Source organism: Carcharodon carcharias, chromosome 16 (assembly GCF_017639515.1).
Source record: "Carcharodon carcharias isolate sCarCar2 chromosome 16, sCarCar2.pri, whole genome shotgun sequence".
In the NCBI taxonomy this organism is placed as follows: Eukaryota; Metazoa; Chordata; class Chondrichthyes; order Lamniformes; family Lamnidae; genus Carcharodon; species Carcharodon carcharias.
Genome location: NC_054482.1, coordinates 108,857,768 through 108,879,750, shown reverse-complemented (window position 1 = coordinate 108,879,750; position 21,983 = coordinate 108,857,768). Strand labels below are relative to the sequence as shown.

Sequence of the window (21,983 nt, the reverse complement as noted above, 5' to 3'; positions counted from 1 at the left end):
GCAGAGAGGGCGAGCTCTGCGCGCATCCCTCTGCCAAGTTGGGGCCAGAATTGTCCAGGCTCATGTTTCTCTCCCCACAAGGTGCTGTCTGACCTGCTGAGTGCCTACAATGTTTCAGTTGCTCTCTTAGAGCTTCTGTTTACCAATATAAAGTGTGCACTTACAACCTAAATAGAGGCAAGACGCATAGCCTGAACCAGAGCAGATGGGAGTAGGTTGACATGAGCTAAGAGTCAGGAGGGCAATTTTTCAAATCTCTTTTTTCAGAACCTCCTGGTTGCAGTGCACAGAAGGAACTCAGATGGGGAGGATGACAAACCTCTAACATCGCCACCTGTGTGCTGTTGTGAGGTGATCTTTCTCTCAGGAAATGGATGTTCCGTTCTCAGAACCAGCAATTGTATTTCCTCATTATTAGAAACAGATTAACATTTCCCCCAAAATACCAGGGATAAGAACTTCAGAACGACACACTGAGTGCTCATACTCTATTATTTCATGGAAATGCATTTTAGCTGCTAATATGCTAATAAATAAGAGCAACCATTTTATTTATTCATTCATGGGATGTGGGCAATGTTTCATGTATGAGGGCAGCTGTGCTTCTTCAGTGTGTTCTCAGGTAGAGCCTTTATTGAACTGATCTTAAGATGACTGCCTCCAGAGACAGAGTGCCTCATGGCAGAGTCACATGACTATGGCAAGCCCTTTAGTCAGTACAGCATTGCATTTTCAAAACCCAAACATCCCCTCTTCATATAAAAAAAAAGCTAAAACATCCCCTTTTTTTCCCATCGAACAGTAGATACATTTGCATACACAAATTTGTGTGATTGTGAGTTGCCCAAGATACCTACTATAAATCCACTGCTCTCATGCACTGACAATTGTTTGGCCTACTATTCAGTCTCTGCACATGCATTGCACAAGTAGTGCAAATCTGGGACAATTGTGCCCTAAATGCAGTAGCGGGAAGGTAAAATGATGTTTCACCCGCTGGCTGCAATGGCGGGTTTTCACGCTGTATCGTCCTAAACCTGCCACAGGCACCATATTTAAAGCCCAGCCGTGCTCAGTGCCTCCAGCCCAGGACTGCAACAAAGAAGACATGGCCCCCAAAGGTAGGAGGACTGCAACCCTCCAGCACCTTTTGGATGTCATGGAGGTCTGTTGTGATGTCCTGTATGCCCGCTCTGGCCACAGGTCTCTGAATAGAAAATGTGCGTGTTGAGATTGGCTGTTCGCCTGTCCGGGGAGTGTCATTTCCCTGGCACTTGTTGCCTTGGTGACTGTTGGTGTTCCATTCCTGTTGTTGGGGACCCGTGGACCTCTGGGATTGATGGTAGTTCTATACTCAGTACAACTGGTGAGATTCCCTTCTTCTTGACTGCCTGATTGCTGTGAAGGAACAGCTTTGCTCATTGGGCGCCCATGTCTGTGGTTGCACCTGCATGTCTGGTTGAGATTTTTCCAACTCCCACTTTGAGTTGCCAACTGTGGAATTTTGGGTCACTCTTTCCTCCTGGTACCTTTGTGTTGGCCCTGAAATTTGTTTGGTCAGATCTTGCCCAGCTTGGTTCATTGAAGATTTCAGTTTGGCGCACGTTTTCAAAGGTATAGACTCAGCTGGAATCTTGCCCTTCAATTCTTCCAGTTCAGATCTGATGTGAACATTTTCCTTTGGCTCATGCATTTAGTTGCAGTGATGTGGTTGGCAACCATCTTGCAGTTTACTTGAGTATTGTCTCCCTCTCTCTGGGGTCCTTTTTCCATTAGCCTCTTTTGCAGATTTGTACTTTTCTGTGTGTCTTTCTGAGCTGTCTCACCCACAGCCTTTCAGCCTTGCTCTGCTTTCCTTTGTTCTTTTGAACAACTGTTTTGCAGATTTGAACCTTTCTGTGTTCCTGGGTTCTCAGTGTCTCCTCTGCCCCTTTTGTAGGGGTCAAAAATCTATTTTTTCTTCACTTCTGTACACCATGTTTCCTGGTGAGGACAGCTGTACTTTTTCAGTGTGTACTCAGTGAGAGCCTTTATTGTCTGTCTCCAGAAGCAGAGTGCCTCTAGGCAGAGTCACATGTCTATGGCAAGCCAGTTGGTCAGTAAAGCTTTGCATTTCCAAACCCCTAACAGGCACCTCTGGGAAGACCAGCATTCCGATTGCTCAAGAAGGTGATGTTGAGCTGCCTTTTTCAGCACATGTGGACTTCAAAACGGTTTTGATATAACTAAGTGGGTTCCCAGCCACCGGAGGGAAGTTAAAAATCAACCACATGGCAGTAAAAAAATCTCACGGAGACCAGGTCAGGTAAGGGTCACAGATTTCCTTCCCTAAAAGACATTCATGAACCAGATGGGTTTTTAATGACAATTCTCTAGGTTCATGGTCACTATTATTGAAACTAGCTTTTTATTCCAGATTTATTTGTAGATCCCAACTGGCACAATGAGATTTGAACTCATGTCTCCAGGGCCTCTGAATTATTTATCCAGTGACATAATCCTATGGCACTGTATCCATAACTTCTTGCCCATCCTTAGTTGCCCTGAAAAGGTGGTGGTGAGCCTTCTTCCTGAACCCCTAGTGATTTGATACAACTGAGTGGCTTGCTACGCCACTCACAGGATAGTTATGAGGTGGTATGGGAAAAGGAGTCATATATAGACCAGAATGGATAAAGATGGGAGATTTTCTTCCTTAAAAAATATTTGTATCTGGCTGCCATGGTAACCAATCTACTAATAAGCTCCTGGATGGTCTGAATATACTTGTGAAATGGGTGGCACTCCTAAATTCTCTGAGGTATAATCACCAAGGTCTAAACATCTTCATAATAAATTGATGATAGGAATGTAGTGAATTTATTAAAAGACAAATAATATCTAAACAATAATCCACACATTTATCAGTTACATACCACATAAAAAGCAATTTTATGAGATATTCAATTTCTTCCAAGTAAAATATATCCCAATGAGGAAGAAAGCTGGTAAGAGGGGGCAAAAGCATCCATGGTTAAGCAAGGAAGTTAAAGATAACATAAAGGCAAAAACTAAGGCATACCAAATTGCAAAGATCAGTGGCAGGCTGGAGGATTGGGAAACTTTTGAAGATCAACAAAGGGTCACTAAAAAAATAATAAAAAGAGCAAAAGTAAATTATGAAAGAAAACTAGTGCAAAATGTAAAAATGGATAGCAAAAGCTTCTACAAGTATATAAAAGGAAAGAGAGTAGCTAAAGTGAATGTTGGTCCCTTGGAGGATGAGACTGGGTAGCTAATAGAGGATATGTTCCTGCAAATGGGTTGGGGGGAGGGTTTCCGGGCAGGGATGGTGGGAAAGAGATGATCCTAAAAGGCGGGGATGGTGCTGTCTAGGCTGGGGTCCTGGGGATTGAACTGAAGGTACTGGGCAGCGGAGGGAACAGTCACAGTGAGATGGGGTTGCGATAGGGTGTGGCAGGACAAGAGTCATGGCTGGGTAGCGGATGGCCTTATGGTGGTTGGGGGGGGGGGGGGGGGGGGGGGGGGGGGGTCAGTGAGGTGGTCACAGAAATGGACAAAACAGGTCCAGCAGAGCAGGAAGTGGCATGAGTGTCGACATCCTGCCTGACCCCACAGCAGAATTTGCTGTGCTGCTCTTGCATGAAAATTTAACGCACTGACCACCAATTAATCACATGAGAAAAGCCATCCTGCCCCCAAGTGGGAGTGTTGCTCACTTCTGTTCCTACCGCCAAACTTCTCCTCCAGAACAAAAGATTCCGCTCAGTGTCTTTTAACTAGATCTTAAACTGACCATTGCTTTAAGGTCAGTCTTAATTCAACAGTTCAGTGGATCAAAATGCCTATACTTCCTTATTGATCTTTGTCAAATGCTAAACTTACTACAATGTAGGGAGAAATCAGCAGGGGTCCAACATTAACAGACATTACAGCAGTCTGATGAACTCTTTCCTTACACTATCAACCATAGTATCTCTCTAATTTACATTTAATTAAATAATTCTGCACACAACAGGATGTTCGGGTCTGGAATGCACTGCCTGGAAGTGTGGTGGAGGCAAGTTCAATCGAGGCATTCAAGAGGGTATTGGATGATTGTTTGAATAGAAACAATGTGCAGGGGTACAGGGAAAAGCAGGACAATGGCACTAGGTCATAATAATTATTTGGAGAACCAGTACAAACCCGATGGGCTGAATGACTTCCTTCTGTGCCATTAAAATTCTGTGATTCAGTGAAGACTGTGAGAAGGCAGAGATGCAAGTGGAAAAGATTGTTAACAAGTTTTTTAGTTCACTCCGACTCGAGGGGAAACTATTGAGTTACTATCAGAGGAAAAATGGGACAGAGCAGTTAGAAACATATCTACTACGCTGGAGATGAATTACCAAGGTTCTCCAAAAAACTATCTGCATATCGTAACATTTGCTGCAGTGCAGACAGTATTAAAATATCTGTAGCACAATCTAGATCATGACTTGACCAATAATTTTTCACTGGAATTATGCATGTAACTGGAATACTGAGTTGCTTCTCAACTTCCAACACCTAGGAAAAAGAAATTTAAATTATTATGGAGATATTATAAGGAATAAGACATTTGCCTCATCGAGCCCATCCTTACCCAGGGCAGTTCAATATCCATTTAATCACATTATCCACATTTTCTCCACATCCCATAATTACCAGACTTCCCAAGCATTTAACTATCTCCCTTAGAGTACAGGAGGAGGCCATTCAGCCGACCTTATCCATGTTGGCTCTTTGCTAGATCAATCCTTCCATTGTCGTGCTCTCCCTCCATGGTCACCACAGGTGGTGTGCCCATCATCTTTCCTCCACCAAGCCATCTTGCCGGCAGCCAATTAAGGGCCTCGACTCACCCCCCACCCACCCCAACCACTGGCATTTTGCCAGCACTCGGTGTGCCCTCTGCCATACGGAAGCCCACCAGGTAAGCCCTGACAGTCCCTGATGGGCTCCAGGGTTGGGGGGGGAAGCCCTAATTTCCAGACACTTATTTGGCCCACATTGGCAATGCCCACCTTGCAGTAATGGCATGACTTTCCAACAGCGCTTCCCGCACCCGCTCCCCACGACGGGGCTTGCCCAAAGCGCCCTCATCCTCCAGGTGCGGCCCCACACATGGTCACTGTTCCCAATGGCACTACTAAGCTGTCAGCCCTCTGGTTGGCCGGCAACTCTTGGGGTCAGTTGACGGTCCTTAATTGGGAAGGCAGCCTCTGCTGCTGCACTAACAATATGCGGCCAGGGATCCGCATCCACTGAATCAGGTTCACTATCGAAACCTTCAGCCATAGCAGTGGGATCCCTGCCACCATCATTAAGTCCAGCCTATTATTCATGTGACCTGAACCAGAGCTGCTTCTTGAGTAACCACATTCTGCAGAGTGCAATCCAGAAACTCCTCCTGTGCTCCACGTCTATGCTTTCCTGGAATAATGTAGCCCTGTGTGCATTATATCTTAACCACTCAAGTTCTAATTCCAAACTACTGGATCCTTGTTTTTGTTCATTCACCGCAGGGAAGAGCCGTTCCTTATAGTCCTTTTCAATTACCTTCATTGTTTTAAACAGCTCAATCAGATCACCCATTGGCCTGCTCATCTCCAAGAGATACAAAATCTGTTCACTGTTATCAAAGCCTTCATCCCAGATGTTAGCCATTAATTGACCTTCTTCAAGGCTCATATGCTGCCACTTGCAACAAATAAAGGCTCAAGTTTTAGTTAAAGTGCCGTGAACACCTTGAACCATCAAAGAATTAGAGAATATTACAGCACAGAAAGAGGTCATTCAGTGCATCATACCTGTTCACAACAACACAAGAAATAGGAGCAGGAGTAGGCCATTTGGCCCTTCGAGAGTGCTCCGCTATTCAATATGATCATAGCTGATCTTGGGCTCCAACTCCATTTTCCCACCAGCTCCCCATATCCCTTAATTCCCTGGGAGACCAAAATTCGGTCTATCCCAGCTTTAAATATATTCAACAATGGAGCATCCACAACCCTCTGGGGTAGAGAATTCCAAGTATTCACAATCCTTTGAGTGAAGTAATTTCTCCTCATCTGTTTTGAGACACACCCCAGCTTTTTCCCAACAACCCTGCAAATTAGCCCCCTTCAAGTACATATCCAACTGCCTTTTGCAAGCTCCCTTGGAATCTGATCTCACCATCCTTCGGATGGTGTGTTCCAGATCTTAGCAATCCTTACATGAAGAAATTTCTCCTTAGTTCCCTTCTTTGTTATTTTGCCAATTATTTTAAATCTATGATCTCAGGTTATGAACCTGTTTGCCAGAGGAAATGGTTTCTCCCTATTTGCTCCATCAAAACCCATTGTGGTTTTGAGTATCTGGGAAGTTTCCAGTAAGCTTCCTCTGTTTTAGGGAGGACAATCCCAGATTCTCCAACTATTCTGCATAACTGATGTTCTTCATCCCTGATATTGTTGTAGGGTGGCTGAGTTGATACTCTATTAATGATACAGTTGATCTGCAGACACTTCTTGGGTGGAAACAGTAGGTTTATTTACAATATACTCAGCAGCAACTACACGTGTGCTTTCAACTCCAACTCCATCTCTACACTGACTGCTGAGGTAGCCTGCGCTGCTCTCCTATTGGTTACTACAGCTTAACCAGTATTATTCTTAAAGTTACATTACACACTAAATAAAACCATAATTACTACAGATATCATCCTGGGAAACCTCCTCTGTACTGTACTGTCTCCAAGGCCTTGACATCCTTCCTAAGGTGTGCCCAAGGATGGACACAAGACCCTAGCTGAGGCCCAACCAGAGTTTTGTATATTTGTACAGGAAGGATGTCAAGGCCTTGGGGACAGTACAAAGGAGGTTTCCCAGAATGTAGCAATTATGGTTTTATTTAGTGTGTAATGTACCTTTAAGAATAATACTGGTTAAGGAAGATCACATGATCCACAGTAACCAATAGGAGAGTAGCACAGGCTACCTCAGCCGTCGGTGTAGAGATAGAGTTGGAGTTGAAAGCACACATGTAGTTGCTGCTGAGTATATTGTAAATAAACTTAATGTTTCCACCCAAGAAGTGTCTGCTGATCAACTCTATCATTAATAGTTAGCTCAGCCACCCTACAACAATATCAGGGATGAAGAACATCAGTTATGCGGAAAGTTTGAAGAATCTGGGATTGTTCTCCCTAGAACAGAGAAAGCTTACTGGAGAATTCACAGATATTCAAAACCACAGTTTAGCACAGTTTCCTGATTTTTCTATTCAATTTATAAAGCTACATATCCCATTTGCTTTCTTAACCACCTTATTTCCCCTGCCACCTTCAACAATTTTCAGGTCCCTCTGTTCTTGCAACCCCCTCAAAATAATACTATTTAGATCATGCTGCCTCTCCATGTTGTTTCTCACAAAGTGCTCACCTCACATTCGTCTGCAGTAAACTGAATCTGCCACCCGTCTGCCCATTCACCAGTCTGTCTCTGCCCTCTTGAAGTTTGTTATTGTCCTGCTCACTATTTAGCACTTTGCCACGTTTTGTATCATCTGCAAACTTCAAAAGTGTACTCCTCATAGCCGAGTCCTAATTCTAATGCCTGAGGGACCCCACTGCACACTTTTCTTCAGACAGGAAAGCAGCCATTCAGCACTACTTTCTGCCACCTAACCCTTAGCTAATTTTGTACCCAAGCTCCCACCATTTCTTTAATACCACCTGCTTCTATTTTCTGAATAAGTCGACTGTGAGGTAATTCAGCAAATGCCTTGTGTCCATATGTACATCAACAACACTGTCTTCTTTAAAGAACACAATTAGATTAGTCAGACGCGATATGCCTTGAACAAATTTGTGCTCTCTGCCCCTTATTAGCAAGCGCGCATTGTGAGTGATGAAGCCGCCACAATTGGCTATACCGTGGTACACGCACCTGTTTTTCAATGAGATCACTCCCATAGACATTTTCCACATTCTTCCAAACCAGGGAGCACTCTTTATCCACTTTGGTTAACAAAACAATCTGCGGTATGTCTATGTAATGAAAGAAATCAATTTTTTATTAGTATATCTGCCATTGGGATTGCTCACAACAGCTCAGAGGATAAGGACAGCAGTACTATATCACGGAATGCACATTGAAATCTATTTTGTGGCATTAAAGAGATGGGATCTGATAACGCACAGTTCCACAATGGGAAGAGAATAACTGCACTTCATAAGCATATCTTCGTGTCAAGTAGAGACCCACTGCTATTGGTCGAACATGTCTTTTGAAGGTTCGCAGCTGCTCATCCATAAACAACTCCTCCCCAGGGTCAGAAGAAACCAACAGCAAATAAGTGACTTACTTATGATTTTTAATTTTTTTTCTAAATTATGACAGAGAGATAAGCAAGTGTGATAAACTGCTCTGCCTGAAAGGTGTCAGATGCGCACTGGATGTAAGATGTGAAACAGACCTCTTATGATATTGTCCTTAGTTTAAAAGTAAGCAGAAAGTAATTGCATTTATGTAATATCTCACATCTCCTTAGGAAATCCCAAAATGCCTGACAGTTAATGAATTAATTTTGAAGTTCAGTCCCTATTGTTGTGTAGGCAAATGTGGCAACCTATTTAAAATCAGGAAGCTCCCACAGATAGCAACGGGATAATGACCACATAAGTTGTTTGTCACATGGGTTGTGTGAAAAATATTGGCCAGGATAGTGGAGAACTCCTTCCCTTTACTTGGTGCTATGGGGTTTTTTTACAGATGGGGCCTCAGATAAATGTATCAGCCAAAACATGATACCTTTGACAATATACAGACTGTAATGCATTTTAAAATTCACGAAAAAACCTTTTCAATAATTCTACATAATTTAGAGTCTATATATTGTCTTTCATATGAAAAGCACCACAAGTATGCAAGCTCTCAATTCTTTCTATGTCCAGTACAACAATCATTTATGGGGGAGATAGTGGTGTAGCGGTAATACCACTAAACTAATAATCTAGAGCTAATACTCTGGGGACATGAGTTCAAATCCCACCATAATTAATTAATAAATCTTCAATACAAAGCAAGTCTCAGTCATGGTAACTATCATCAATTGTTGTAAAAACACATCTGATTCATTTTTGTCCTTCATGGAAGGAAATTTGAAATCCTTATCTGGTCTAGCCTACATGTGACTCCAGACCCACAGCAATATGGTTGACTCTTAACTACCCTGCCCTTTGCAAGGGCAACAAGTGCTGGCCTTGCCAGTGACCCCACATCCCATGGAACATTAAAAAATGTGACTAAATGGAGGGACTTCCACCATATATGAAATGTAAATTGTTAGATAATTATTAATATCAAAATTTGGAAATTACAGTGAAGACATTTCCAATACAAATGGTTTAAATTAAATTCCATTTACATTGGATTGTAAGATTAGTTTTCCACTGTGTGGGTTGAAGAAAGGCAGAGGGGTTCTCCCCAGTGTTCTGCTCAACATTTATACCTCAAACAACATCACTAAAACAGATTATCCATTATCCTGTCAATTATCTCATGGTTGTTTGTGGGATCTTGCTGTGTAAAGATTGGCTACCCTATTTCTACAAGGCACAACTCAGGAATGTGATAGAATACTCTCCAGTAGCCTGAATGAGTGCAACTCCAATATTACTCAAGAAACTCAACACCATCCAGGATAAAGCAGCCTTTTTGATCAGCACGCCATCCATCACCTTAACCATCTGCTCCATCCACCACCAACGTTCAGAGGCAGCAGTGTGTACCATCAACAGAATGCACTACAGCAACTCACCAAGGCTCCCTCCACAGCACTTTCCAAACTCATGGTCTCTAACACCCAGAAGGACAAGGGCAGCAGATGCATGGGAACACCACCATCTGCAAGTTCCCCTCCAAGGCACACACCATCCTGACTTGGAAATATATCACCATTCCTTCACTGTCACTGAGTCAAAATCCTGGAGCTCCCTTCCTAATAGCACTGTGGGTGTTTCTACACCACGCAGAGTGCAGTGGTTCAAGAAGGGTCTCACCACCAGCTTTTCAAGGGCAATTAGGGATGGGCAATAAATGCCAGTGACACACTATCCTAAAAGAACAAAAAAGCCTAACGGAAACTTCACTAAATATGGTTCATTGGCTGTGAGGTTTCTATTGTTTTGTTATCTGAGACGAGAGAGTCATAGTGAGCAGTGAATTATTCCAGTGAATAATAAGGAAAGCAGATAATCATTCTTGAGCTAATACAAGTTATACTGTATGTTGAAGCATAAAGGACGGGAGTGCAAAATGGGCAATGGACAATTGGTAACCACACCAACCGATTTTCTTTTCAGTTGAAGTCAATAGAAAATCAGTTAACTCAACTTCTCTGCTTGAGATTCCCCTCGGCCCATTGCGGCTAAAGATAAGTGTTGGAATGAAAAAGCTGTCGCTCCCAGAGGAACCACTGTGACTTCACATAATTGTGACTAACCTAATTGATCCCCTGTGAGGTTGATTACTTTGCTCTAATCTTTACTCTGTCCATTCCAGTTAGGCTCTTCAGGATATCTACAAGAGAGACTTTCCCAGGAACTTCTTCAGAAATATCCTGCTGATGGCAGGGGGCTGGGGTGGTCAGTGGGTTGGGGCGGGGTGGGGGGGGGCGTTGGAATGAAGAGTGATGAGTGAAAAATTCGCCCTTAACCCTCTCCCAACTGAAATATGAAGCTCCCCTGAAAATTAGGCAAAATCCAGATGAAAGCAGGCTCCATCTGGATCCATCCCCAGCTGGAAACCCACCTTGTCTGGTGCCAGAAATTTCAGACTTCAGCAACTTTGGATCTTGGAGACTAAAGCTGGTGCTGCTAGGTGTACATCAGTACAAGCTTGGCGGACCAGAGCACAGGCCACATTTAGCCTATGTCCTACTTCCTTAACAGTCATGGGCTACAACACTCACCAAACCGATTTATTTGTGAGCGAATGGCACAAATTTTCTTTTCCATTTTGTTAGAGAGGATGGTGCCTTTGCTGGCATCAAGCACATACACAACACAGTGTATCTTCTCAGTGACAGGCACAGATTTAACGCAGCTCTTGGTATCCGACTGAATTGGCAAAGTTGCTTTAAACTGCAAGAAAAACAACTTGATGTCAAAAGAATACCTTCTTTTTAAATCATTCTCAGGATGTAGGCATCACTGACAAAGTGGGCATTGATTACCCATCCTACTTGCCCCTCAGAAGTAGGGCTGAGATGCCTGCTTGAATTGTCGCAGTCCCTTTGAAAGTGCCCCATGGTGTTGCTGGCTAAAGAGCTCCAGGATTTTGACCCAGTAACAATGAAGGAACGACAATACATATGCAAGTCAGGGTGATGTGCGACTTGAAGGGGAACTTGGAGGTGCACCTTATAGACAGTACATATTGTGGACATGGGTACACCAGTAGTGGAGGGAATGGGTATTTAAGGTAGATATTAATGGGGGGCCGGTCCAGGAGATTGTTTTCTCCTGGCTGGTGTCAAGATTCTTTTGAGTGTTGTTACAGCTGCACCAATCCAAACAAGCGGAGGGTATTCCATTCCAGTCCACACTTATGCCTTTTATGTGATGTTATGGAGGATTACCAGGGAAAGAGTAGGGCCCATTAGCGACCAAGGGGGCAATCTAAGGCCAGAGGACATCAGTAGGGTGATGAATGAATACTTCACATCCTTCTTCACCCAAGAGAATGAGGATGAAGGTATTGAACTCGGGGAGAGAGACTGCGAGGTTCTTGTGCAAATTGATATAGAGAGTGAGAAGGTATTGGAGGTGTCGGCAGGCTTAAAAATGGACAAATCTCCAGGTCTGGATGATTTGTGTCCCAGACTGCTGAGGGAGGCAAGGGAGGAGATCGCAGGGGCTCTGACCCAAATTTTTAATTCCTCTCTAATCACGGGGGAGGTGCCAGAGGACTGGGGAACAGCTAATGTGGTTTTGCTACTTAAGAAGGGTTGTAGAGATAAGCCAGGGAACTATAAACCAGTGAGTCTCGTGTCAGTAGTAGAGAAACTATTGGAGAAAATTCTGAAGGAGAGAATCTATCTCCACTTGATCAAGGATAGTCAGCTTGGCTTTGTCAGAGGAAGGTCAAGCCTAACAAATTTGATTGAATTTTTTGAGGAGGTGACCAGGTGTGTAGATGAGGGTAGTGCAGTTGATGTAGTTTATATGGATTTCAGCAAAGCCTTTGACAAGGCCCCACATGGGAGACTTATAAAGAAGGTAAATGCACATGGGATACAGAGTAATTTGATAAGGTGGATTCAAAATTGGCTTAGTTGTAGGAGACAGAGGATGATGACAGAAGGATGCTTTACTGACTGGAAGCCAGTGTCCAGTGGCGTACCACAGGGATCTGTGCTGGGTCCCCTATTATTTGTCATTTATATAAACATAGATGACTATGTGGGGGGTAGGATTAGTAAGTTTGCGGATGACACAAAGATTGGCCGGGTGGTTAACGGTGAGGTTGAGTGCTCTGGGCTACAGGAAGATATAGATGGTCAAATGGGCAGATAAATGGCAGATGGAATTTAACCCTGAAAACTGTGAGGTGATACACTTTGGAAGGAGTAATTTGACAAGGATGTATTCAATGAACGGCATGACACTAGGGACCTTGGTTTGTGTGTCCACAGATCTCTGAAGGCGGTGGGGCATGTTAGTGGGGTGGTGAAAAAGGCATATGGAACACTTGCCTTTATCAATCGAGGCATAGATTACAAAGTAGGGAGCTCATGTTGGAATTGTATAGAATCTTGGTGAGGCCACAGCTGGAGTACTGTGTGCAGTTCTGGTCACCGCATTATAGGAAGGATGTGATTGCGATGGAGGGGGTGCAGAGGATTCACCAGGATGTTGCCTGGGATGAAACATTTAAGTTATGAAGGGAGGTTGGATAGACTTGGGTTGTTTTTGTTGGAGCAGAGAAGACTGAGGGGTGACCTGATCGAGGTGTACCAGATTATGAGGGGCATGGACAGGGTGGATAGGGAGCAGCTGTTCCCCTTAGTTGAAGGGTCAGTCACAAGGGGACATAAGTTCAAGATGAGGGGCAGGAGGTTTAGGGGGGATGTGAGGAAAAACATTTTTATCCAGATGGTGGTGACGGTCTGGAATGCGCTGCCTGGGAGGGTGGTGGAGGCGGGTTGTCTCACATCCTTTAAAAAGTACCTGGATGAGCACTTGGCATGTCATAACATTCAAGGCTATGGGCCAAATGCTGGTAAATGGGATTAGGTAGGTAGGTCAGGTGTTTCTCACATGTCGGTGCAGACTCGATGGGCCGAAGGGCCTCTTCTACACAGTGTGATTCTGTGTGTGATGGAGAGACTTTGGGGAGTTAGGAGGCGAGCACCACACTATAAAATACCAGGCCCCTGAGCTTTCCTAGTAACCACATTGTTTATATGCCTAATCTAAATGTCTTCCTCATCAATGGTAACCTTCATTTTGATGTTGATGATGTAGGTTTCAACAATGTTAATCCTCTTGCTTATTACAGATGGTTATTGCCTGGCACTTAACATGGCATGGATATTACTTGCATTTATCAGCCCAAGTCTTGCTGCATGTTGGCACCAACTCCTTCATTATCTGAGAATTTCCTGTGTCAGTGTCTTATTATAAGTGCTCAAGTAACCATCCAATCAATGCTCCCCACTTGCATATACTTAACTTCAATTCATATAATTAAGATGTTTTCAATACTGCAGCTAGAATGTTGTCAGGGCTCAGAGACTTTGCTGTATCCAGCTGTTTCGTGATATCACGTGGAGTGAATCGAATTGGCTGAAGACTGGCAGCTGGGGACCTCCGGAGGAAGCCGAGATGGATCATCCACTCAGCACTTCTGGCTGAAGTTGGTTGCAAATGTTTCAATCTTATCTCTTACCCTGATACATTAAATCAGGACCAGAAAGCCGATCACATTGTTTCTGTCAATCCAGAGTCGACAAGTGCACTTTTATATTCAAGATATTAATAACTAGCTAGCAAACCTTTAATAAAAGATTAGCAGAAAGCAAAACCAGTCTTTTCTCACAATTCTCAGAGTAACTGGTAATACAAAGCAGCACCACAGTATTCTGTTTATTTGTCTGGTCAGGGATGGTTCATGGGAAAAGAATAGAAGATGAAATATGATATTGTTAATAACAGATTACCTGATATTTGTTCGGAACACGTCCTTCGATTATGTTGAAAATATCATCACTGTGTATCCCAGAGTCTGTGCCTTCTGTAAGTCCCATTGTATCACAGAGAATAAGAGGGGGGCATTTGCCATCCTTTTCTCTGAAGGAGTACTTTGAGTACTGCAATTAAATAAAGGTAATAGGGTGTTTTGAGTGCATTGTCAAAATGAAATCAGTGACAAAATCACTTGAAAACATACCAGAAAAATTTCCAAACTTCTAACATGAGAATTTCTAAAATTAAAAAAAAACAAGACCCATCTAGCTTTCCTTCTATCATCTGTGTCGTCCCCTGATACAGCAATAACGGCTGATATCAGCCAATTTTAATCGTAGGAATCAATATTTGCAGTCCCATCCTTTAGCCGGGCAAATTGACTACTTGGCCAGCAGGCTGGAGTGAGAATTCTGGCAGCAGAAGGCCATGGTAATGTTCCCCAGCAGTTATTGCTTGAGCAGATTCCCTGACTTCCATGTGGAAGGAACACGACAAGGTTCGAACTTCCTGACAGATCAAGGAATGGGTTTTCTCTTGCTGGGACATTGTGCTGGTGATTCCCCAAAAACTGGGAGAATGTCAGCGTTGGGGATACCCGAAGAATGTTAGTGTGCCAAGGCCTGAGGGGCTGGGAGGGGCCTGGGGAGTCCTCCTGTTCCTCAAAGCCTACAAAGAGTTCAAAAACAGGCAAAGCTTTTAAGCTTACCAACATGTAGAGCTTCAAATTATGTTGCAATACCAGTCACATCATCAGCCAGCTCATTTTGAAACTTAAGCAGGTTCCTGTCTGCTTTTAGCAAAGGCTTATTGAGGAGCTTCCATGAATATTACAATAGCTGAAAACATGGCAGCTTAGTTACAGGATCCCAATTTTTAAGATTTAAACCCCTCACACACAAGGACACAAGAGATTGGACCAGGAGTAGACCATATGCCCCATCGAGCCTGCTCTGCCATTCAATGTGATCATGGCTAATCCTGGGCTCAATTCAACTCCACTTTCCCACCCACTCCCCATATCCCTCGATTCCCTGAGAGACCAAAAATCTGACTATTCCAGCCTTAAAATATTGAACGATGGAGCATCCACAACCCTCTGGGTTAGAGAATTCCAACGATTCACAACCCTTTCCAAGTGAGGAAATTTCTCCTCATGTCAGTCATAAATGATCAGCCCCTTTTCCTGAGACTGTGCCCCATATTCTAGATTCCCCAGCCAGTGGAAACAACCTCTCAGTATCTACTCTGTCAATTCCTTTCAGAATCATATATGTTTCAATGAGATCACCTCTCATTCTTCTAAACTCGGGCGAGTATAGGCCCAATTTACTCAACTTCTCGTCATAGGACAACCCTCTCATCTCAGGGACCAATCTAACGAATCTTCGCTGTCCTGCCTCCAATGCAAATATGTCACAGAATCACTGAATTGCTGCAGCACAGAAGACGACCATTCGGCCATTGTGTCTCTGCCACTCCCTGAATGAACAATGCACCTAGTGCCACTACCCTCCACTTCTCCCCGTAAAACTGCAAATTCTTCCTTTTCAGGTAATAATCCAACTCCCTCTTGAACATCCCGATTGAATCTGCCTCCACCACACTGTCAGGCGGCACATTCCACGCACGGCCTGAAAATGTTTTTCCTCATGACTCTATTGCCCCTATTGCTATTTACCTTCAATCTTCTTGTTCTTTTCTTAAATGTGGAGACCAAAATTGCAGACAGTATTCCAGATGTGATCTCTCCAAAACCCTGTACAACTGTAACAAGATTTCTTTATTTCTGCACTGCAATCCCCTTGCAATAAAGGCCAAAATGCCTTTTGCCTTTCTAATTGCTTGCTATAGTTCCTTATTTGAGCATACCCAAAGTTCCCTGAACATCAACATTTACAAGTTTCATGCCTTTTAAAAAATATTGTTTTTCTATTCTTACAGTCAACGTGAATAGCCTAACACTTTCCCACATTATACTCCATCTGCCAACTTGTTGTCCACTCACTTAACCTATCCATATCTCTTTGCAGCCTCTCTGTATCCTCCTCACAACTTACATTTCCACCTAGCTTTGTATCATCAGCAAACTTAGGTGCTACTCCTTGTCTCTTTGTCTAAGCCATTAATATGGTTTGTAAATAGTTGAGGCCCCAGCACTCCACTAGTCACAGCCTGCCAACTTGAAAATGCCCCACTTATGTCTATTTCTTGCTTCCTGTCTATTAACCAATCCTCTATCCATGCTAACATATTACCCGCAACCCCATGAGCCTGTATCTTGCCTATTAACTTTTAACATGGCAGATATCAAATGTCTTCTGGAAATCCAGGTATACTACATCTACTAGTTCTCCTTTATCTACCCTACTAGTTACATCTTCAAAAATATCTAATAAATTTGTCAAACATGATTTCCCTTTCATAAAACCATGCTGACTTTCCCTAATCATTCTATGATTTTCTAAGTGCATTGTTAAGATTTCTTAATATGATCCTTTCATGCCCAGAGGGTGGGATGAGTCCACAATTTCCACAGATTTTTTTTGTTTTTACCCCCTTTCAAGCACAACTCAGTCTGCTGATCTAGACAAGGCAAACTGACTTGTTATGTTCTATGTAATCTAGTCTCTTTAGGATCCTAAGAACCACAATTATAATACCTTTCAACCACCTCTTTTCAATTGTAAACATGCACAACTTATATAATTGCTACTCGTAATCCATCTCTCCACCCCCTCATTTATTCTAGTTGCTCTTTTGTATGTCCTCCCAATAGCTGCTATATCCTATTTTGCATTGTGATGACCATAATTATATTCCTTATTCTAAGTGTGGTCTAAGTATTGCTGAAAAAAGACACTTTGTTGAAGTTTTTCATCTTGCACTCATCAGGACAATCACAAGAATACCACTGTCAGGGGATGCAACAACTTAATATTGTATGAGAAGAGAGTGCTGATTGGTTGGCAAGTGGACGCTGATTGGTAGAGGTGTTGCTTCAACAAAAAGCCTTTTTTTCAGCAATACCCAAGTCCTGTGTTACCATACGACTATTTATGGTCTAAGTGTAAAACTCAGGATTCTCACTCTTGACCACCAACAATGGGCAGAATTTTACTGTCGGCGAGCAGGGGGCGGGGTCCGCTCGCCAACGCGTAAAATGACGCAGGATGACGTTGGGCGGAACCCCCGATATCACCCCGCCCCATTTAAATTTTCAGGAAGGTGGGAGCGCAGCAAAATCAGCTACGGGCCCACCGACCTGTCAATGGCCAATTGAGGCCATTGACAGGATCATTTAAGCAATTAAAGGACCTGCCCGTCCAACCTTAAGGTTGGCGAGCAGGCCAGGAGCCCCGGCGGCAACTAGAGAAAACATGAAACCTCATCCAGCGGTGGGATGAGGTTTCATGTAGGGTTTTAAAAAGTTTAATAAAGTTATTACGTAAATTATGAACATGTCCTAGCTCATGTGACATTGTCACATGAGGGGGACATGTTAGGGAATTTTTTTTTCTATTTTTAATATTTTTCAATGTGTAAGCGATCTCCCTGAGGCTGCACTTAGCCTCAGGGAGATGTGCGCTCTTTCATGCACATGCGCGGAAGAGCGCACTCTCGCTTTTAGGGAATCCCTCCTGCCCGCACAGGAAGTGAATAGCACTTCCCGTCGGACATCATGCTGGGCGGGCCTTAATTGGCCTGCCCATGTAAAATGGCGGCGGGGTCCGCTTCTCCGGTGGGGATCGGCTCCCCCCCGCCACAACCCAGCCGGAGATTGGGTCAGGCCACCCGCCCAGCAGGCAGAAAATTCTGCTCAATGACCTATGTTGATATAACATCTTTAACGTAATAAAATGTCCTAAGTTGTTTCACATAAAACAAAATCTGACATCAAGTCACATAAAGTGACATGAGAGCAGGTAGCCCCCAATACATAACGTTGATGTTGACATATAATTAACAACGGATGAATAAGCCCATAGGATTATATCTCAACATGGGATGGAAAAGAATGAAATACATTAGCAAGAAAAGATATAAAGCCCTTCAGATTGGCTTACCATTGTTGTTACTCCACTTCCAGCCAAAGCTTGACTAGTAACATAGCCACGGAAAACTGAATTGGCAGAGTTGATGAAGCTAGACTTGCCTCCACCGACTGGTCCAATTAGTAAAGCCTGTGCTTTAGGTACAGAACTTCCATACAGCTTAAAGTTCTTAATGCTGTCCATCAATTCTTGTCTTCTCCTGTTGGCAAGAACATTTATATTAACAAAGATCATAATTTTTATAGACCCACCTGAACATAGCTCACAGTGAAATAGAACCAGGAAATGCTGGAAAAACTCAGCAGATCTGGCAGCATCTGTGGAGAGAGAAACAGAGTTAACATTTCGAGTCCGTATGACTCTTCATCAGAGCTAAAAAGCAGTAGAAATATGATGGATTTTATACTGTTTAACAGGAGGTGGAGCAGGTGGAATGAGCTAGAAGGTCAGGGATAGGTGACAGCTAAGGAGAGATTGACAAAAGTGTCATGGACACCATGACCAAGGGAGTATCAATGGTGGTGGTGAAGAGTAAAGAAGGTGCTGGTAGTGGCATAAAGGATAGCAGAAGATGTTAATAGCAGAACAAGGGTCAACGCTTTGTGAAAGCAAAACATGAAAACAAGTGACAGGTAGGCATGTGAAGAGCCCAGGCAGCCTTCACATTTTTGAGGAAACCTCATCCATGGGCGGGATGGGTTTCCTGAAGGTTTTATTAAATTAATAAATAATTTTTGCTCAATTCATAAACATGTGCCAGCTCATGTGATACTGTCACGAGGGGAGGTGTGTAAATAATCTTTAACTTTCTTTATTAAAAATTCTCAATATGTCCCTGATCTCCCTGAGGCAGCTATGTGCTCCAACTCTCCCTCCTCCCCCCGCCCGCACAGGTAGCATCTCAGTGCTACTGACCATGCATCACGCTGGGCGGGCGTTAGTTGGCCCACGTAAAGTGGCAGCACCGCTCCCAACTAGCTCGCCTGACATGGGGAAATTTCTTCCCCTGGTTATTTCTTGCAGGTGGTGGTTTTCCCCTGGATATACAGGTCTTGCCCTCCTAAGTGGTAGAGGTCACGGGTTTGGAATCTGCTGTCAAAGGAGCCTTGGTGAGTTGCTGCAGTGCCAATCTTGTAGATGGTACACAGAGCTGCCACTGTGCATCGGTGGTGGAGGGAGTGAATGTTTGTGGATAAGGTGCCAATCAAGCAGGACTGCTATGTCCTGGATGGTGTCGAACTTCTTGAGTGTTATGGGAGCTGCACTCATCCAGGCAAGTGGGGAGTATTCCTTCTCATGGGACTTAATTGTCACATGAGTTGGGACATGTTCATAATTTCCCAAAAAAACTTTATAAAAATTTTTAAAACCCTACATGAAACCTCATCCTGCCCGCGAATGAGGGTTTCATGCTTTCTCTAATTCCCGCCGGGGCTCCTGGCCTGCCCGCTAACCTTAAGGTTGGACGGGCAGGTCCTTTAATTGCTTAAATGATCCTGTCAATGGCCTCAATTGGCCACTGACAGGTCGGCGGGAGGGCAGCTGATTTCGCTGCGCCCCCGCCTTCCTGAAAATTTAAATGGGGCAGGGTGACATCGGGAGTTCCGCCCGACATCACCGCGCGTCATTTTAGGCATCAGCGAGCGGGCCCCACTCCCTGCTCGCCGACAGTAAAAAAATCCAGCCCAGAAACTAAAGAGTGAATAATCAAAAACAAAAATAGCTGGAAAAACTCAGCAGGTCTGACAGCATCTGCAGAGAGGAACACAGCTAACGTTTCGAGTCCGTATGACTCTTCATCAGAGCTAAGGAAATAGAGAAATGAGCTGTGATATAAGCTGGTTGAGGGGGTGGGGGGGGGGGGGGGGTGGTAGGACAGGTAGAGCTGGATAGAGGGCCAGTGATAGGTGGAGGCAAAGAAGAGATTGCCAAAGATGTCATAGACCAAAGGACAAAGGGGTGTTGTCGGTGGTGATATTAGCTCAGGTATGTGCTAATAGGGACATTAGGGGTAGAAAGCAGGACGAGCAAGTGACAGATGAAGCAGAAATGCCCATGAAGGAACTTACTCTGTCGTCCAAGTTAGACTTCTCCAGGGAGCTCTTAAATCTGGAAAACACGGATAAATACTGCATAAAATAAATTCAGTAACAATTAGGTGATGCACCTCATTCCCGGTAAAATGAAGGAGAACTCACCTTCCACTTGGTAAATCTCGCATTCTACTAGCTCGACATCACCGCCATACAGGTCACGCTTAGTGAAACTGAAGGACTGGTCAGAATTGTTTTCGATCTTATTGCCATGCTGCATAAACCCAAGACCTCCGAAAATGGGACCAGAATTCGACATCTGAATAGATCTGGAACCTGGCTTCACAGGAAACTTTAATGGCTCGCCCCTTGCCTCGCTGCAGAGTCGAAAGAGAAAGGCCTTATCATCCTGAGCTACTTCATTAGGCTTAAAATCTTCACTTGTGTAACCTCCAAAAATGTAACCAGCCTTATTGTACCCGACAGTTAATGTTGGTCCTTGCTTTTCACATCTGATTTGGATAGATTTCCCACTGAAACCATGGACACTCGCTTTATGAAGTAAATGTAAGTTTACATTCCCGAGAAGCTGGGACAGTTGCTTCCGATCTTGGTGCGTGAGACATGATGTTACCCGAGACATTTCCGAAACCTACAAAACATTTGATGAAAATGGATATTTTTAGTGATCTGACCTAACAAAAGTTGACCATAACCTGAGTGCGCTCGCCCTCATCACAGAGGAACACTTAACTTAGCCGTCCCTGCAAGATTCCTTTAAAGAACTCACTCTGCTACTTGCTCCGTTCACTAAACACTCTGGATCCTAAGTTGCAATCAATAACAGTCACAGGTCTAACCTCCTCTCCCACAAACATCAAACAATCCAAGTTTCACAATCCGCAAGAAAAAAAAAAGCTAGACTAACAGAATTGACATGTACATGGCACAGTCTGACAACTGCAATGGTCAACCAGGAGTCATTTCAAATCCTTTGGCTCCGATTTAAGTGAAAGGAAAGTGAAACTGATGTCCCTCTGCGGGAACATGATGGATTCTTTCAAGAAATGGGTACAAATTCCTTTCCTTGACTACAAATTATCCTGGGATCGAGTTTTCAATCGCGACATTAAAGATGAAGCTCCAGAGAACTAGAATCTAACCCAGCAGATGAAACTGAGATCAATATTTTATTAATGATATTCCACATTGCACCCCCTGTAAATATTATCGCACCCCTGATCCCCTGTAAATATTAACACACTCCACCCTCCCCGTAAATATTAACACACTCCACATCCCCTGTAAATATTAACACATTCCACACTCCCTGTAAACATTAACACATTCCACACCCACTGTAAATATTAACACAATGCATACTCCCTGTAAGTATTAACAAACTCCACTCACTGAAAATATTAACACGCTCCACACCCCTTATAAATATTAACACAATGCACCTCCCCGTAAACATTAACACACTCCACACTCCCTGGAATTTTAACTCACACTGCAATCTCTGTAAATATTAGTACACACCAGTCCCCCTGTAAATATTAACACACTCCACACCATGTAAATGTAAACACACTCCACAGTCCCTGTAAATATTAACACACTCCACACTCACTATAA

General features: G+C 43.6%; 1 protein-coding gene across 4 annotated transcripts; it reads right to left on the bottom strand.

Moving 5' to 3' along the window:
- Positions 1 to 3,529: 3,529 nt before the first annotated feature.
- Positions 3,530 to 21,749, bottom strand: LOC121288808 (interferon-induced protein 44-like). 4 transcript variants are annotated; one of them, XM_041207549.1, is made up of 9 exons: positions 21,274 to 21,491; positions 20,825 to 20,997; positions 20,511 to 20,722; positions 20,382 to 20,421; positions 18,325 to 18,511; positions 14,233 to 14,382; positions 10,981 to 11,152; positions 7,956 to 8,056; positions 3,530 to 4,551 (listed from the first exon to the last, which is right to left on the bottom strand). In XM_041207549.1, exons 2-9 carry the CDS (start codon positions 20,986 to 20,988, stop codon positions 4,372 to 4,374), a joined length of 1,206 nt encoding a protein of 401 aa, XP_041063483.1. In that variant the 5' UTR covers positions 20,989 to 20,997; positions 21,274 to 21,491; the 3' UTR covers positions 3,530 to 4,371. The 4 variants fall into 4 exon arrangements, with proteins under 4 accessions (XP_041063483.1, XP_041063482.1, XP_041063478.1 ...); XM_041207548.1 differs by lacking the exon at positions 21,274 to 21,491 and adding an exon at positions 21,729 to 21,749 and having other exon boundaries at positions 20,511 to 20,997; XM_041207544.1 differs by having other exon boundaries at positions 20,511 to 20,997; positions 21,274 to 21,490.
- Positions 21,750 to 21,983: the final 234 nt, after the last annotated feature.

Excerpts from the sequence above, each read along its gene's own strand:
- LOC121288808 (XM_041207548.1), bottom strand. The coding sequence starts at position 20,988 with ATGTCTCGGGTAACATCATGTCTCACGCACCAAGATCGGAAGCAACTG. Across the intron at positions 20,422-20,510 it reads CGAGATTTACCAAGTGGAAG|ATTTAAGAGCTCCCTGGAGA; the intron begins GTGAGTTCTCCT and ends CGTGTTTTCCAG. Across the intron at positions 11,153-14,232 it reads GTGTTCCGAACAAATATCAG|TTTAAAGCAACTTTGCCAAT; the intron begins GTAATCTGTTAT and ends TTTTTCTTGCAG.